Source organism: Chanos chanos, chromosome 1 (assembly GCF_902362185.1).
Source record: "Chanos chanos chromosome 1, fChaCha1.1, whole genome shotgun sequence".
NCBI classification, from domain to species: domain Eukaryota; kingdom Metazoa; phylum Chordata; class Actinopteri; order Gonorynchiformes; family Chanidae; genus Chanos; species Chanos chanos.
The window spans coordinates 37,675,521-37,693,585 of NC_044495.1; the positions used below are offsets into that span (position 1 = coordinate 37,675,521).

Here is an 18,065-nt window from a genome sequence, read left to right on the forward strand (position 1 = left end):
CTTAAAACCAACATCACAACCGTTCCGTTTCTCACACAACCCAAAAGAGAGCTGCAACATTTGACGAAAACCCAAACAAGACCAGATCATTCATATCTCACGACCTTACCGCCCTAAGGTTCTCCATTCCACACAGATATTATCTACGACAGGCAAATGTTTAGCCTTTTATGAACTCTGTCCCAATAAAAATCCTGTCTCCTGTATTGTCTTTTGTTTCACACTTACCTACTAATTCATGCCTGTAATCTGCAACCTGTTAAAATTCCAACACGTCTTTTTCACTACACAGTAACATTAAGATTCCTGTTTCTGTAGCTTTAGCATCATTAGCATTTTCACTCTCTTAACCCATAGTTGGAAGAGACTTGTGTGTGTTTATTTTACCTGAGCTGGCTGGGCTGGCTTTAGCCTCCTGCACCTGAGCATCCGGACAGGAATCGACAGGACAGAACGAGTCCTTCTCCCTGTGGATCTGACAGAGAGAGAGAGAGAGAGAGAGAGAGAAACAGTCTGAGTTAATCAAGACTCAGCCAGCCCCTGGACTCAACTGACAAGACAGAGAAAGAAAAAAAAATCAATGACAAAAAAATCAAAGAACATGATCAAAGCAGGAAGTGTCCTGCTAGTTCACAAAGACTGTCGACAAAAAGATTCACTCAAACTGTTTGTAATGCAACACTTGATATAAAAAAAAAAATCATACAATGGGTTTGAACTGTTGGTGTGTTCTGACAAACATGCCATTCTTACAAGCATGTCTCATAAACACATCCTAATGTTATTAAACATTACTGAAATGTACATAGAAAAAATGCCATCAACAGTTTGTTAATTGTTAACAATGAACCATAACTATTTTTGGAATTCAAAAGTGCTTTAAAGTTACAATCCTAAAGTCACAATGGTTTCACTCTTGTTATAAATCATTTTGTTTGACAAAATCTGTCTGGACCAAAAGCTTTAATATTAGCTGAATACTTTGAAATGAAACATTCCCTCAACACAGATGACACTAGTGATGCAATATTTGGGACTACTTTTTACATCAGAGACAAGTTCACGAAAACTGAGCTTGCGATACTGGTGATTCTGTCAGTCTTCAGCACGCCTTGTATAGAAAGATGTTTTTGTGTTTTGGCTTAAGTTAGAACACCACCCAGAAAACCAAACAACTCTATGCAGAGATGATGAAAGCTGTGAGAACAGTTCGGATAAATAAAAAAGTTACTTTCCAACAAGACTTTTGGAGATAATTTGGGCAATTATATAAACTGCTCTCTTTCAGGACATGCCGGCAGCTTACTGCATCCCCATATTCAACGTGACTTCATGTCGTAACACTTCTATTGGACACCGCGCCAGTTTCATTCTGGCCGCTGTGGCTGTTTTGGTCTGAACCAGGCCTGGACTGGTAAATCGTCCAACAGTCAGAGAAAAGTGAACATGGACAGAGAGTAATCACGAACACGTGTGAGAAAAACAATGCCTCACTTTCAATCTCTCTAAGCCAACAAATGCAGTGTTTTTTCAATCCTGTGGCCCAGAGCTGCAAACAGGCTAAAAATGACTATTTCCACTCCATATTCACCTTTTAAAGATTTCAGAGATGAGGTTTTAATGAAGTCTATGGTAAAGATTTTGTAGGTTGGACTGGTATGTCGAAGTGTGGCTGAAAAGCGAACGAGAGACGAAACCTGTAGAAAGGAGTCGTGCTGGACATTCCACGTCTACTATCATCATCTTCATCAACATCATTTCCCCTCAACACACCCACCAACACTGAGCAAAGCATGTGACACAAGCCTTACGCCAACGTGAAACGGATGCATGAATACCCTGTGTGTGTGTGTGTGTGTGTGTGTGTGTGTGTGCATGTGTGGCAGGCACAGGCACTCATTGTTTTACAGAGCCCATAGAATGACAGAAGGCCAGTGTGTTAACGTTGAGAAGCAGTGGGTGACACTCTCTCTGTCGGCTCTCTGTGTGTCTGCAGCTGCAGCTTCTGCAGCCAGAGAGATAAAAAGGAATCGAGTCCAGTCCTTGCCTCCAACACATCTAAACCGACTCTATCATGCCATGAATGTCTATGCCCCGCCGGACAAAGAGTGCTTTGGACACAGTTTCTCTGACTGCGACCGACACATGTCATCACTGATGGGATTTCTGATTTGTGATCTCAGCAGTTTAAATTTAGTGACTCACTAGCATAAATGCAACCGGTAAAATGCCTCCGTTTTCAAAGGAAATGAGCGAGAACATTTGACTTTGAGCAGCATCTGTTGATTCAGTGGCTGATTACCACTTTAAAAAAAGGAGATGACATCACAAATTACTGGTCTGTGTTTACCTTTTGGCAGATTTATCAGCAAGAGATGAGAAACAGAACGCGTCTAGAATACGTGTGTCGTTGTCCACTGAGTGCATGTTTGCATGCGCGTATGTGTGCTGCTACTACTTGTGTCAAATCAGCACACAGTAGAAGCCTGGTCAGGTTTGTTGCTCAGATATTTGATGAAGTCACTTTTACTGTGTGGTAATTCATGATGCCAATGGATGTAGCAAACAAGAGAAATGAGGTTTTAGCAGAGGCCACAGAATGACACGAAAGGAATTCACTCAAAATAACACCCGCCACACACACACCAACACCTCACAGACAAATTAAGTCCCATAACCTAATGGGTCCTGGTGCGACGTATGACAGGAATATGGATTAGGGTCGACCCTAATGACGACCACTTCAGCACTTTTAATATTCCCTTACGACGCTAATTACATGAGACAAACGACAGAAAGCCCGCGGTATTCACGCCTGTCAGGAGAAAAGGGGAACGTGCATGCTATTTGATGAAAAGAGCTTGTCCTCCTACTATGTTAAACACAAAATGGGACAAAAATTTAAAAGGAATACCAACGGGAAAAAAATAAGCAAACATGGACAAAAACTAGAACAAAGAGAAGTATATACAAATATATTGGACTTTCTCTGATAGATTTGAATTTCAATTTGAATCAGTTTGACTTCACTTGGAAACCATTTAAGTTTAAAACTATTAAAGCACTTTAAAAGAACCGACAGATCCTTGTTATCTGGACTGTAGTCTGTGAATGTGTATTGCACCCTAAACTTTGATAACCCCAACAAAGCACACCGACTGCACTCCACACACACACACACACACACACACACACACACACACACACACACACATGCGCGCGCACAAAAAAAAAAGAAATCACAGTGGCAGTTGTCTATTTTTCACTCTGACAAAGAGGAAGGTCAGGAGGTTCAGGACCTCTTTGTTAAGGAGGAAATATACATGAGTCAACAGCCAGTACACAAACCAGTAAGCAGACTGGTTGCATGGGGCTAAGGGACTGAGGACAGAACAGGACAATGGGACCATTAAGAAAAACTAGACAAAGAACTCGTTGGGAGCAGTGGTTTATGACATAGTAATGACACTATGAATCATGACAGTCTGACTCCTGTAAAAGACACTAAAAAGTACAGACATGCAGTTTGTATGACCGTGAATGGAGCTCACTGTCAGTACGTTTATTGTTTTTTTGCAGATTTTTCTCATCACTGTATGTTTTTTTTTTTGCTTGTTTTTTTGCGAGAGAGAGTGGGAGAGAGAGAATGGAGAAGACGGGAGGGAGGGAGAGAGAGAGAGAGAGAGAGAGAGAGAGAGAGAGAGAGAGAGATGGGAGAAGAGGGAGAGGACTCTGCATGTGCTTGTGTGTGAGTTTTCCAGTGCTCTCTCTGTTCATCAGTTGGAATGTGTAGGCAGTAAAACAGTGGAGCATTTCCCCAGGCGTGCGGCTAATTGTCTGTACACCAGTGGTGGTTTTGAGGAGGGGGTGGGGTTGGGCAGAGTGGAATTATAACAGAGCTCTGTACAGTTTTAAAGCTATGAACAATACACAACACCACATTGACTAGACCGCTCAACGCAACACTGAACACTCTGTGTGTGCCTCAAGAGAGCTAACTGTGGGGGGTGTAGTGCACTCTTACAGGGAGACAGATAGAGAGAGAGAGAGAGAGAGAGAGAGAAAAAGCAAGAAAGAAACAGAGAAAGATCTATGTTCCAATACAGCTGTTCGACTATCAAGCCTTCTCTTTTAATATCAAAGAAGCATTTAGATCAAGGCCATTTCAAAGCAAACCACATGCTGACTGATGTTGAAGATAAATATAGATTTCAATTCATTTATTAAAGTCAATTTTAATTTATTGATATTTTAATTCATTTAAATCGTAAAGAATCCTCCTGTGACTTGAGACTGACGAACTTGAACTGGCCTGAACTGCCCAACAAAAACAAGCCCTGAACCAACCCCATCCCTTTCCTGGGAAATACAGGGGGCAGCGAATGAGAATGGGACCGGAGTGGGTGGGTTTCAAAACCAAGACATTAATAACTGTCCTCATTAAAAATATCCACAAAACAGTCCCAAAATGATGACACAACAGAGGGTGTGTGTGTGTGTGTGTGTGTGTGTGTGTGTGTGTGCGTGCGTCGTGCTGTAGTGGCGGTAGGATCATCCTTGGAAAGAACTCTATTAAAGTCACTTCAATGAGTGGTTACAAACAGATACAATGTGTTACAGCTTAGCTAATCAATATAAGTCCAGCACAGGCTTATACTGCAAGACTGGATAACACAAAGAAAGGCGATGGAAGACTAGAACAGTGATGAAACTACTACAGATACAGTTATGGATATGAGCTATGGTTACGACTGGGAGAGATTTAGCATACTGTGTTGGCACTAACTGTGATAAGAAAAGGGAAATCCATCACACGGGACACACTATTCAAATATGAGTATTACTATTGCTGAGGGCAGGATGCAAAACTTGGCCATGTCATCAGTAAGGACATGAAAATGAGTTCCTTAACTCACTGGATCTCCACAGTCAGTCATCAGCTCTTTGTTCTACAGTGTTTTACTCTGTCTGTGTCGGGAAGTGATGTAGGACTGCTACAGTCCCAACATGTTTTCACTTTCTCAAGTCGCATGCGCGCGCGCGCACACACACACACACACACACACACACACACACACACACACACACACACACAGAGCATATGGTGAACTTATTGGGTATTCCCATTACTAGGCTATAATCCTGCCTAAGTTAAAAAGGACTCCTACCCAACAAAGGACCTTGCATTTTCCACGCTACAGTCTTAAGCGGTCACAAGGGAGCTGTCAAACTGGGTGTGGGTGCACTTTTCTGTTCCACTCAAGGTTTCAACCAGCACCTGTGCCTCCGTGTTACTCGACAAAAACCAGAAAAGAGCCATGCTCGCACGTTTGCATGTGACTCACACGTCTGTGTTTGTGTTGTCCTAATTCACCACCTTACGCTGTAACATTTGGAGCCCACATGCTCCTCGAGTGAAAGAAAATCGCTTTGAGACAAACATCCAAAAAGCTGGTCACTCAACCATCTCTTCGTGCCTGTGTAAAGAAAGCTAGGTTCTGCTAGCCAGCACTAGCCGTCTCTTTTCCCTCTGCCTGTGGGTCTAGGAGAACACGACAAAGAAAAAGAGTAATGTCACAAAGAAGAAGCAATCAGCTCCTGGATCTGAACTGACCTGTGCTCAGTTACACAAAACTATACAAGCTTTTTGGATGAATTTGGAAAATTAAAAGAAGATAAGCTTGGATTAGAACTATTAGAAAATTTTGACAAATTTTGACAACTGCCTCCCTGTAATTAAATTGTCAATATCATTTTTTTTTTCTGAAATGTTACATCAGAAAAATGACCAATGTGTTTTGTCTTTAGCATTTTGACATTTGGTGTTTAGTAAGTATACCAGTGCTGAACTGACTGAGCAAAAATAGGTTCACATCCTGTCTTAAGGGCGAATAGTAAAAACTGACGCTTTATCTTACTTCCTGTGAGAATGAATGAGAACAGAATCATCACAACTAAACATCACTCAGAAAGACCACAGTACCAAGCATGCAACTGTTTCTTTTTTTATAAATTCCTATTTAATGCAAAAATAATTCCGTATTTGGAAACTCCCTGTCAGAGTGAACCAAACTGTTCAGGGCACAGAAAAGCACTGTAGTTTTAGTGCATTTTACGTTGTTATTGTTTCCGATAACAGGCATTACAATAATCCTGTGTATGTAGAGAGAGGGAGAGAGAGAGAGAGAGAGAGAGAGAGAGAGGGGTAAAGTTAGATGCTGACGCAGGCCTAAACCAATGTTGTTATCAGGGACTTGAAATCCAGAGACTGGTCTGTGAATGTGGCCCTGGTGCGTCTGGTCCCAGAGCTCATTGAAGCTCAGATACAGAGCTCCTCAACACTAAATATACATTCACAGGACGACTTCCCACATTCCAACACACAGGACCCTGCTGTTCCCACACTTCTCAGTCAGTGAGTGACAGTTACTTAAGGTGATGAAGCTAACGGGGGAAAAAAAAGACACTCGTAAGATTAATGGCATTAAATGGGAAGCTTGTTCAAGTGAACCCGCTTTGTTTACCAAGAACTGACACTAACCTGTTTCTGACAAAGCACTAACACAAACACCATGTGATTAAAGTGATGGAGGTGCGAGTGTCATTTGAATGACATTCAGTCAAGTGTTATTTACATGGAACATTTGTTCAGCATTCTTCTATTGGACCTCAGTGTTCTAGAATTGGAAGTGTCATGCTTTGAGAATGCATTTTAGACAAAAGAGAATGAAAACTATGTCTGCTGTGCATGCTGACGGGCAAGGGTTGAAATACTGCAGAAACTGGAGGCAGCCTAATCTCTCTAGACTATTTGAAACTTGAACTTTCTTCTTTCGCTCAACAATTATTTTCTTTGCGATAAAAATGGCAAACCATAAGCCCAAAATGCACGTTTAGAGCAAAAACCCTTTAAGCTCCCATGTCTAGAGTATACAAAAGTCAAGAACCAAACGCTAAGGGATCGAGGGAACTAGCAGAGAGCAAGACTTCTGGATCTAGGCTCTCCACAACTAAAAACAAACTCCACCCCAGTCAGACACTGGGGCTGCAGAGCCCACATAGACCAGCGACAGCCAAGGACATCTCTGCCATCTCAACTGTGCTTTCCAGCAATGCTGATCATCTCAAAATGACAGAAAACATGACTGTCATCTTCTGCAAAGCCAAATATCACATACCAAAACCAAACTGGCAAAGCCAAAGCCAAGAAATCTCTTAAAAAGGCAAACGACAGCATTTAAACTGTTCCGTATCCTTTAAATGCAGAAATAAAGAATGTTTCTACGTCTCCAGGAGGAGAACTCAAAGACCTTTAATCGCTGTGAAAGAGCAGCTTCTCGTACCTTGATCAGAACCACATCCACTGTTCTCTCCCCTTTGGCACAGAGGCTGTACCTCCGCCTGTGTCGCTCGTACATCTTTTCCCTGGCCGAGAAGTCGAGAAGATGCCGAGAGAGCCGCTAGATTCCAACATGAAGCCCAAACGTGTAGAGTCCTCAGAGAAGCTTTGGGGGAAATGAGCGACTCTCCACACATCTGTGCTGAAGCCAACCCCCAGACGTCTTCTCCCTCTCTCTCTCTCCCTTCGTCCCTCCCTCCCTCCTTCCCTCACACACTCATTTCTTCCTTTCCTTCCCTACCCTTCCCTTCCCTCCCCTCTCTCCCTCTGTTTCTCTCTCTCTCTTTCTCACTCTCTCCTTGGTCTCCTTTTTTTCCCCTTCCTTCAGTACACTCCCTTTCTTTTTCTCTCACAAGGCTTGCTTTGCATTCCCTAAACTTTTTCTCTCTTTTTTTTTTTTTTTTGCTTTTGGTCCCTCGTTTCTCGTCTGTCTGTTTTCCATTCCCATTTTCTCCATCATTTTCTCACATTTCCTTGGCATTTCAATGTGTTCCTTAATAATATCTCTTGTTATAACCAACAAATCCCCCATTTCATCCATTCTCTCTGTCTCTGCAGTGTAGGCTGGGTAAAGATGGGAGCCTCATCCCCTGGTTTTGAGCAGCGAGGAACAGACAGAGCCTGTGCATACAGACAAGCACACGATGTGATAAGAGACCTATGTGACACAGGCCTAGTTGTCAGATCCAGTGTGTGTCTCAGGGATGAAGCCGACTTACTGTTTTCTCCTGGCTTTCTGAGCTCTGTCTGAGAGTGAGATAACGCTGTTCAGCCCCAGAGGAATTGCATTGGTAATAATCTGCCAGGCTGTTTAACAGCCGTTTCTCTGACAGAATGTCCAAATAGAATTGAAAAGTTTCTGGTGAGAACTTTTTGCCCGATTTCCTTCTTTTTTTTTTTTTTTTTAAGCTTATGATGATACCAGGGATGAACTGCACATCAGAAGAGAGCAGCTGCAAAAGTACAAACTGGTCACATGACCCTCCCTTCTGCAGAGGGCTCTCAGTTCCCAAACAGCTAAAACCATGGCAACCACTTCAACCAAACTCTAAGCAATGCAAGGCAGTGCCTATGGACAGCTGGGAGGAATTGCTGTTAACAGTTTTGGGTAGCAGAGTGAGAGAGAGAGAGACAGAGAGAGAGAGAGAGAGAGAGCTGTTACTTAAACCCCTGCGAAAGAACACAGGTGTCGCCAAATTTGCTTCGGCTAGACTCGAGGGAAAAAAAAGTTTGGAGGAAAAAAAAAATCTCTTCGGAGAACGTGCATTTCAAATGTCACATGGATATGAGTTGGAAATGAAATTACAAACCTCATTAGCGGTCATTTTGTGTTTTTTATGGTCATACTAGTCACAGGCAGACATTTCATGACAGAAGACGAGAGGCCTTGCAGAAAAACAGCACAGCTGTGATACGACACAAGGGTGGATTCCAGGAAGATTTGACAGATGCAGAATGGTGTATTTTCTTGTTCTTAGTTCCTTCATTTGTTGACTTTGTGGCCTAATTACTTTCTCATAAATTCTCAATGCAGTGAACCTACGTTTTCATTGACAGCACCCACGCACGCAAACAAACACACACACACACACACACACACACACACACACACACACACACACACACACACAAAAGCTCACCTTCTAGTTTCATTTTGGCACCCCACCCCCAAGACCACCTGATCCCCATCAAAGTAAACACATGCAGCTCTACCTCCTGCTTTTACCCACAGAGCAGTTCATCTGTTTCTCTTTCTCCCTAACACACACACGCACATTCACACACATACACATACACACCCTGTCCTTCCAGCAACATTCAAATGGAACAATCCTATTCACAAAGGACAACTGAAACAGCTTGGTAACAAATGGTTGCATTCAATTAAACCCTTTCAATAAACATCTTTCTTTTTTTTTTTCCCCAATCAGTGACAATCAAAGTTCTACAAAGACAAGAAGAACTTTAAAGACAAGTCTCAACATGTCTCTGCATATGGTTTTGGGTCTGAATGAGGGGCAGAATGCTGAGGAGTCTTTGTGTGGACTTACTGTGTGCCGGCTGCAGCCTATGCGATCTTTACTGGGAGAGAAGGATCAATTGACATAAAAGCGTTGAGGTCAGGGAGCAGGACAAGAGGGGGAGGGAATGGAGTGGGAGAGAAAAAAAAAAGAGTTCTTTGTGAGAGCTAGGTGCACATTAACCCTGAGGATCTCCCATACCCCATTACTATGTGAGGGACAGAGGAATAGCAAGTGAGAGATGAAGAGGAAAAGGAGTGAGTCAGAAAACATTGAGCCAAACAGGTTATCACAGTGTGTGTGTGTGTGTGTACAATCTTACTCCAAGTATGTACCACTACTGCACCACTCCCTCACCCACATCATCACCAGTTATCACAGAAACTACTTATTCTTGGACTTACAAGACTTAAAAATAGGACTTATTCCTATTTTCCACAGTATAGTAGGTGTGTGTGTGTGTGTTCTCTGACAGAGAGAAAAGAGGACAGAAGAGAAAGAGAAAGTGAATGTGCATCTGGGTAAGCATGTGTTTTGTATTTAAGTGAAAGTGATTTGAGGGTTCCCTTTGACCATAAGCCTACTGTCAGGTTTTATATGTTTTGCCTCTCTTTGGATTAATGAAAAAACATGAGGGGGATTCCCTCACACCTCTGGTCAGACAGGCCAATGTCTGAGAGCAAAGCAAAGTGTGGGTTGATACTGCAGCGCTCTCGCTCTCGCTCTCTCTCTCTCTCTCTCTCTCTCTCTCCCCCTCTCTCTCTCTCCGACATGAAAAGAAGTACAGCACTGCAGCAGTAAATGTGCACATCTGGAAAGAATTATCCCATATCTGTACACAAGAGGGCAGTAATGAACTCCTCAGGCCTATACAAATGGGCACACTCATTGGTATTGTCTGCTCCATGGATTCATGGGTCCTACTCAGTTCCATTTAGTTTCTCAGTCCCACAACTTTCTATTTTATCTAGGGCTTATTTATTCTTCTCTACTTCTACATAGCTTCATGACACAGTCATCTTACAGAGACATCAAACTGTACGGATTCAAATCGGTTAGAGTGAAGAGAAAAGAAAGGTTTAGAGGCTCATTTCTCAATTCTTATTTGCTTGTAGTTCCTTTTCAAATTGAGACCTTCATAAATAACAGAAAAGGGCCTCCACTGCTTGCCAACGTACAATTAGACTCAGATGTTTCATTGCTTTTGGCTGGTACTTATTTTTGTGAAGTTCCTATTGTGCCAACTGAGTTTGACATATTGCAATGATCACTGGAGAACACTAGAGAAGCAAACCATTAAGCAGAGACACGCAATTCATTAGCAGAGCAAACACAATGTGAATGTAGCCATCTATAGCAATGCCAGGGTTGTCCATCTTCATCACAAAACAATAGCAAACAGAAAAAGAACCCAGAACTTGAGACAACAAAAAACAAGAGTTTTATGAAAACTATCCCAGGGATTAGTTCTGATGACTGAAAAAATGCCTTTTACTGAGAAACTGCTCTCTGCATGTGTTTACTACAACTGCGCAGTGATTAACGGAGATCATGTTGTTCCATCCATGTAGGTCGTGGCTGAGCCAGAAACTCCTCTTGGTCACTTTATCTCAAGATTCACTTCAAAGAGAACATTCTAGAGTGTAATGTCTTTCAAATGTTACCTTAGAAGGTGGCTCAGACCAAGAGAGACATTCTATGGCCAGGTCTATATGCCACTTCACGGAGAGCTTAAGGACAAGACGGTTTAAACAGAAACAACTATATTCAACAACAAACATTACGAAGAGAAGTTTTGAGAAACTCCTCTTCATGAAAGTGGCTCTTTATGAAGTTACAGCGGGACGTCAAATACCTTTACTGAACTGAAATACACCATCAGATGTCCCAGACTGACATGCTTCTTCAAAATGTAAAACAAAACCAGCTCCACGCCTCAACCACACAGTGTTTTGTATTATGCGTTTCTAAAGACTGTTATATTTCACTCTGGATTAGCTTTTGCTTTGAGTCTAAGCCAAGTCAATAGAGACCCACGGCCATACTAGTCGCTTCAGTCATATACAGTTATAAAATTACTGACATCCTTTGAGGAGAGGAACAAGAAAAGGACTGTGTCAGGTAAAGAGCTATGATTGTCATTTTCCAACATGTGGAGTGTAATATAAATATTTATTTAGGATTCAGCGGAATCCGTCAAAGTTAGATAAATTTACCTCTTTATCTATTTTTCCTTCATTCTTTTTTTTTTTTGTTTTCAAAGAAAAGTGCCTATCATTTGGACACTGGCTACTGCATAACTGCAGGTGTCAGGCCTCAGGTGCTCAGTAACGGCAAAGGAAAAGGGATTGGAAACAATAAGGGCTGACTCAGGAAGACAAGACACTATAGAGCATTGAGGGCAGAACGTGCCCCTCTGGAGTGGACCCATCCTGGTGCTAATCAGGCACTTCCTCTCACACAGCTGCAGCTCAGAACCAGCAAGCTTTTATCTCATACTCTCTCTCCCTTTCTCTTCCTCTCTCTTGGTCTCTGGGCTATCGTCTCTCTCTCACACACCAAAGGGGAAAAAAAAGAGATGAGGTCATTCTTTTCTCTCCTCCTTGCTAAAAGACAGAGAGAGAGAGAGAGAGAGAGAGAGAGAGGGAGAGGGAGAGGGAGAGGGAGAGGGAGAGGGAGAGGGAGAGGGAGAGGGAGAGGGAGAGTGTCACACAGACACTCATGCAGGGAATGCCTCACAGGGAGTTTACTCATATCTGCCAGCCTGACCCCTGGAAGGCAGGGTTCTGCCATTCAGGCCCAAACTTGCGTCATATGGCTGGAGATTTTGCCATAGGGCACCGAGGGGCATCAGACTGATGATGCCAAGGTCAGGGATGAGGCATCATTACTTCAGCCTGACAAGCTTTTAGGAAGCGAACATACCTCCTTTTCACTGACAAAGTTGCTTGACCCAACCCCATTCCCACCACAAAAAAAAAAGGGGGGGGGGGGGGGTCACATGGCAACAGGTTAGTTAAATAAGTAAAACATTTGTTTAACACGGAAGTCTGAATGATTCTCAAAGACTGGGTGGATAACAGACACGAGTGTACACTCACCTCTACAGCATCTGTTATTTCAGTCAACGAGTGCTGCTGTTCAACCACTGCATCTCCTGTCGCTGGACTTGGTTCATCTGTCAGAGGGAAGAGAGGACAAATGAATTAGAGAAGTAGAGGATCACGGAAAGGTCAAATCTCCGAGACCACAGGTTTCCGAATACACGCAAACCACGTGAGGTCTGCAGAGCAAACAACAAACCATAGAAGACAAATGATAGAGTTCACTGACCTGGATCACACCACTAAGCAACATACACCAGAGCAGCATGCTACGTAAGAATTTTCCAGATTTTCAGACCATTTTATAACTAGCAAAAAATTAAAAACAACAGTTCAACTAAGGAGAAGTTTAAGTTTACTTGATCCTTATCACATTCTGGGGGATGGATAATATTCTCAGACCCTCATCTATTCAGCGTTAATAATACAATACTTTAATTATGAGCATCAACAGTGTCGTTATTGGCTGACATATTAAATGGCACAGTACTCGGAAAAAGGGAACTGGGAAAACACCGGTCTCTTAACAATCAGGCCAGCTGGGGATGAATCAGCGTGACTGTAATATTCATAGCACACAATGTCTCCAAGGATCAGCTCTTCATAAAATAATGTGCTAATCTCATTCATGTCAGGAAACTCACATGGCTAAGTAGGAGCTGTGTCATATAATCAAAAACAAAACAGAAAAAGAAAAAAACCCACATGCGTTCACCGGAAGTCGACCTTTCAGTCACTTCCATTCTCTGATCTGACTGGGGTGATGAGATCATAGTGTTGCTAGGATACGATACACAGAATATATACATATATTGTCTTCCGTAAATGCTGCCTATTCACACAGGTCTCTGAATGACGAATACAAGAGCGCCCCCCCCTCCACCAGACACACACACACACACACACATACACACATCCCTGCCAGACAAGCAATTAATGACCCAACCGTTGAAAAGAAAACAAAGCGCTTTATCCAAACAGATGCTCCAAGCTTTTGGTAAACATTGCTGAAACTGATAGCACTAACCAAAAAACATTCATAGTGTCTTTGATCTAATTAACAGCATACACAGAGTTGTCTTGTCAAAAAGTCATGTGGTATCTAACGGGGGCAAATCCCTGTGACAAACGCTTTGGGGCTTAAACACATGGAGCGATGTTCTATAAGCTCTGGTATGCCGTACAGTGGCCACAGCAGCAGTGAATGAGCCGAATGGATTGACATGACAAATGACAAGCTCTTTTTAGCAGCAACAGCACACAGGGCAACAAGTAGCTACAGCAATGATCACATGTTTAAAGTCATAGGACAGCATTGAGAACATGGTGTGCCACTACAACACATAATAGTGCTTTGGGCTGGAACTTGGGTCATTGAAAAAGAGAGTAGCAATAAAGAACAATTAGGCAGTGAGACTTACACCCTCGGACGCTCCTTTTCTTATGTAAAGGAGGAAATAAACTAACGCTTACATACTTAAAAGAATAATATTGTGATGGATGGAGATGGTCTTACCTGAGACTGTTTTGGCATTTGGTTCTTCTATGTTTCTTTCCTCAGTTTTGGTTCTCTCGCTGTTCAGATTGTCCTCACACAGTCCATTAAGATCCTCCAGTGTATCTGAAGGCTGCATTTCCGGGGATAAAAAACTGTTTACATCCACAGAGGAACTAAGACCTAAATCAGGGGTTAGGCTTCTGTCAACATCCATGGAGGAAGTCAGGTCCGAATCCAAAACCGAAGTGCTGTCTACATCCTGCGAGGAAGGAAAATCCTCACACTGGATCGAACCATTATGGTTGTCGGACAGCGAGGTGAGTTCCAAACCTAGAGCTGAGTCACTAGCTGTGTCCAAGGAGGAAGAAGGGCTGTCTGAAACAGCTGTTTCACTTGTCGCCTCCAGGGACTTCACAGGAGCCTCAGAGGTACAGCTCTCATCGACAGAATTAACACTAGAACTGCTGACCTCGTCGATGTGCTGAGAATCAATGGGCTTCTTGTCAGTGCGCTCCTCTGAGCATGAATCACTGGGCAACTCCGTTACCATCCTGTTTACAAAATCCCCAACAGCCTCTGACATCTTGTTCTCACTGTCCGTTAAGAGTTCTTCACACTCATCGGCATGACCCTGCGATAGGGCTTTCAAATCGTTCCCAAAGGAATCTCTGGTTTCAGAGACATCAGTGATTACTTCCTCAGACGTTAAATTGTAGTCTTCTTTATGGTGAGGAGACTCCTGTACAGCACTCCCTTCTGACACCTCTTCTGTTGGGGTTAAATTCTCACAAGTTGGGCTTGGTGGTCTTTGTGTATCTTGAATCTCGGATTCAACCACTTCTTCCATTTTCTGGTCCTTAAGAGGACCTTGTTCCTCATTCCTCTTGCATTCCTCATTTGGAAGTGCTTGAGGTAACATCTTGTCAACAGAGATTGCTTCTACAGCTGTTTCTTCATTTGATGCTGTACAAGTGGAGGCTGAAGATGTTTCTTGTGCACCCTCTGGGCTGACTCCACTTCCTGTAGAAGTCTCTGGAGAGGGAAGCATTTCATCAGTGGTTTTGTTCTTGTCAGCTTCCTCAGTCCACATTGTTTCCTCTGAATCTAAGCTCTCACTGGAGGATTCCTCTCCTATTTTACCCTCGAGAGGGTGAGAGTCTTGAACCAAAGAGTCACTGGCGGATTCAACAGGCTTTCCCTTGTTATGGGAGGTTTGGGTACCTTTTTCTATTGTGACATCGTAAGCATGCACAGGCTTCTCTTTATCGTCATTGGCTGAACTGGCGGACCGGTCCTCCACACTTTCCAACATGGCCTCAGTACTGTTGTCCTTGTGCTGTTGTTGGACCAAGTCGTTTGAGTTCTCATTCAAAATATCCACTATTGTGATTTCAGATGAAGTAGATTCAGAAGAAGGTTCTAGATTACTTTGTGAATGGTGCCTGGGTCCTTTTGCCATATTGGGTCGGAGACTTACAGAGTCCAAAGGATCGGTTTCTGATCCACCCAAACTGTGGTTCTGGTTTAGGCTCTCGTCACTCGTTGCAACGTTACAGACTGAGTCAATGCTGCCATTAGTCTGTTTGCACAGGTTTCCTGTTTGTGGCTCCAGGACACAGCAGGGCTCATCACCAGAAAGAAAGATCGCTGCAATTTCCTCATTTTGTTGTGAAGCATTAGCCTTTATTTCCATTTCACCCTGGTTTGGACCCATCATCGTTGCGTTTGCGCTCACTTCTGTCTGCCCCAGCTCGCCGATATCGTGCCTACAGTCTTCTGCCGGAGAAAGAGACGCAGGCTGAGGGGTGGTCAAGTTTGAGTTCATTTCCTGACTACTAGCTCTTTCTCCTTGCCTTTCCTCTGGTAAGTCCCCTTGAATGTCGTTACCGCTCATTCTCCTCTCAGTCTCCCCTTTTAGAACGTGAGACTCAGCTTCCGTGGGGAGGAGCCCTTGGGACTGAACGTGTCCCATATCTGTACGCACAGTGTTGCCAGATTGAGTTTTATCGTTTGTTTCAGTCTGTGGTCTCCTGCTGTCTGCTCTCTGCCTTTCCTGATTCCCTTTATCAAGCTCTGTAGCGGGCTCCCGCTTGGCACAGATTACGCCCGATGCTCTATCAGTTTCCTCCTGCTGGTTTCCACAGGATGGACTGCTGAAAGCTGTGGGCTCGCCCTCTGCCAGCCACTGCTCACTGTCACTTTTATCTGACGCCTTCTCAGAAACCTCTACAGCTCCCCTCGCAGGCCCCTCCTCCCCTTCCTCTAGTTTGGCGTGATTTGCCTCGCTGTTTGGACTGTCCCACTGACCATGCTTTACACACGAACCGTCGAGGAGGAGTTCCGCAGAACTGGGTTCGCCGTTTTTGCCTTGCTTGACTCTGGAGCTCTGCTGCTCTGTGCAGGGCAGTATCAGTCGCGATAAATCCGACAGGTTTCTTAAAGCGATAGATGGGCTGTCAGTGTTGTCTGTGATAGGATTCAGCTCCACTGACTGTTGCTGTTGCTGCTGCATCAACTGATCTTCCTGGAAGAGCAAACGTAACAGTTATTAAGAGCAGCGTCCTTGACTTAGTGCTCATTATACTTTGACGAAACACATCCGATCACAAACAGGAATACACACACACACACACACACACACACCCCCAGAGTGAAAGAGAGAGAATAAGAGAATATGTTCAGCATCGCTGTCTTCCCCCACTGATATTTACCTCCTGTTGCAGAAGTTTAAGTTGAGAACGAGTTCAAGAGCAAACAAACATGGAGATAACACCCAGCCGACAGTAACAACATATCCTTAAAGACATGAAACAAGGAAACGCAACTCCAAAGATGGATGCAGCTTCTGCATGGGCATAAAAATGAATGACCTTATTGTCCTGATGGCACCGAATGAGATGTTGTAGCTCCTCCACATGTTTCTGCAGGCTGGGCAGAGGACTGCCTGGTACTGTGTCCACTGTCAGGGTGTAGGTGTTCAGTCTGGGGTGGTGCCGGAGTGCCCGCCCTCCTGGGTAACTACGTTTGGCTGCCTTCAGCTCGATCTCTGGCAACGTCTCAACCCTGCAGAATACAAACAGAGACTCTCAGAGGAACACCCAGTCATATGGTGCTGAATCATCCAATCACCACACCCCTGTGCATCAAAGAGCAGTTCCCTCTGGCATTGGTTTATTAAAACACGGTGTTCAACCCAGTAAAATTCAAAACAAGTTTGACTCCTTAGTAACTGATCATACGAAGAACGGATATTTAATTGTTTTTGATCATGTAGTCATTCACAGACATTTAACAACTCTAACAGCTCTGAGTGCGGCCGTATAGAAACCTGTGCAGCTATAGAGAGAGCGCAGCTTAAAATAGAAGAGCAGGGACAGGAAGAACAAGGGCGAATTAGTATTGCACAGTTGTGTCTAGGCTTAACCTGCATTTCTGAGAAGAACTGTGAATCCTGAGAATTGTAAAATTGCACAGAATGAAGGTAACCAACCCAAAGGTACACGATTTGGTTAGAAAGAGTAGGAGGAGGAGGAGGAGGAGGAGGGAAAAGGGAGATAAAAAGAGGTAGTAAGCATTGTAAACAGAAGAATGAGCAAAGTTGTCCCCCGGGCCCTGTCTGCGGAGTAAGACCTGGGAGCTCTATTCCCACCTGCTTCATGTCTCTCAACACCAAGCTTTAAAGAGACAAAAAAAGTGTGTCCATGGCAACTCCACGGCATCGCTTTCAGTGGACTGGACTTAAATGGCGTGCTGAGAGAAAAGAGGGCATTCTCAAGTTCCTACAAACCATGGGCCAGCTCTCAACTGCCTATGGCTAAAACATAATAGCCTTTAAACCTTTAAGGACGACAGAGAGCAGAAAACTACGGACATGTAACCTCCTGTCAGATTTTCCTGGAGGGGGCTAAATTTTACTGATACAACACCCTGTCTCTGGAAATGACATAAACCTAAAGTAATTTGTTTGTTTGTTTGTTTGTTTGGTTTTAAAAGATGCTGCATCGTTCTAGAGAATTTAGTTGTGCACCGATCAATGTGAGATT

The 18,065-nt window shown here is 43.5% G+C and overlaps 1 protein-coding gene across 1 annotated transcript in view; it reads right to left on the reverse strand.

Annotated features, from left to right (window-relative positions):
* LOC115822738 (A-kinase anchoring protein 13) overlaps positions 1-18,065 on the reverse strand; it is a 66,377-nt gene that overhangs the window by 31,067 nt on the left and 17,245 nt on the right. The window contains exons 6-9 of the mRNA XM_030786659.1: positions 16,893-17,085; positions 14,041-16,546; positions 12,522-12,598; positions 388-475 (exon numbers count right to left, since the gene is read on the reverse strand). Coding sequence (XP_030642519.1) covers positions 388-475; positions 12,522-12,598; positions 14,041-16,546; positions 16,893-17,085 — 2,864 coding nt within the window. The remainder of the gene's footprint in view (positions 1-387; positions 476-12,521; positions 12,599-14,040; positions 16,547-16,892; positions 17,086-18,065) is intronic.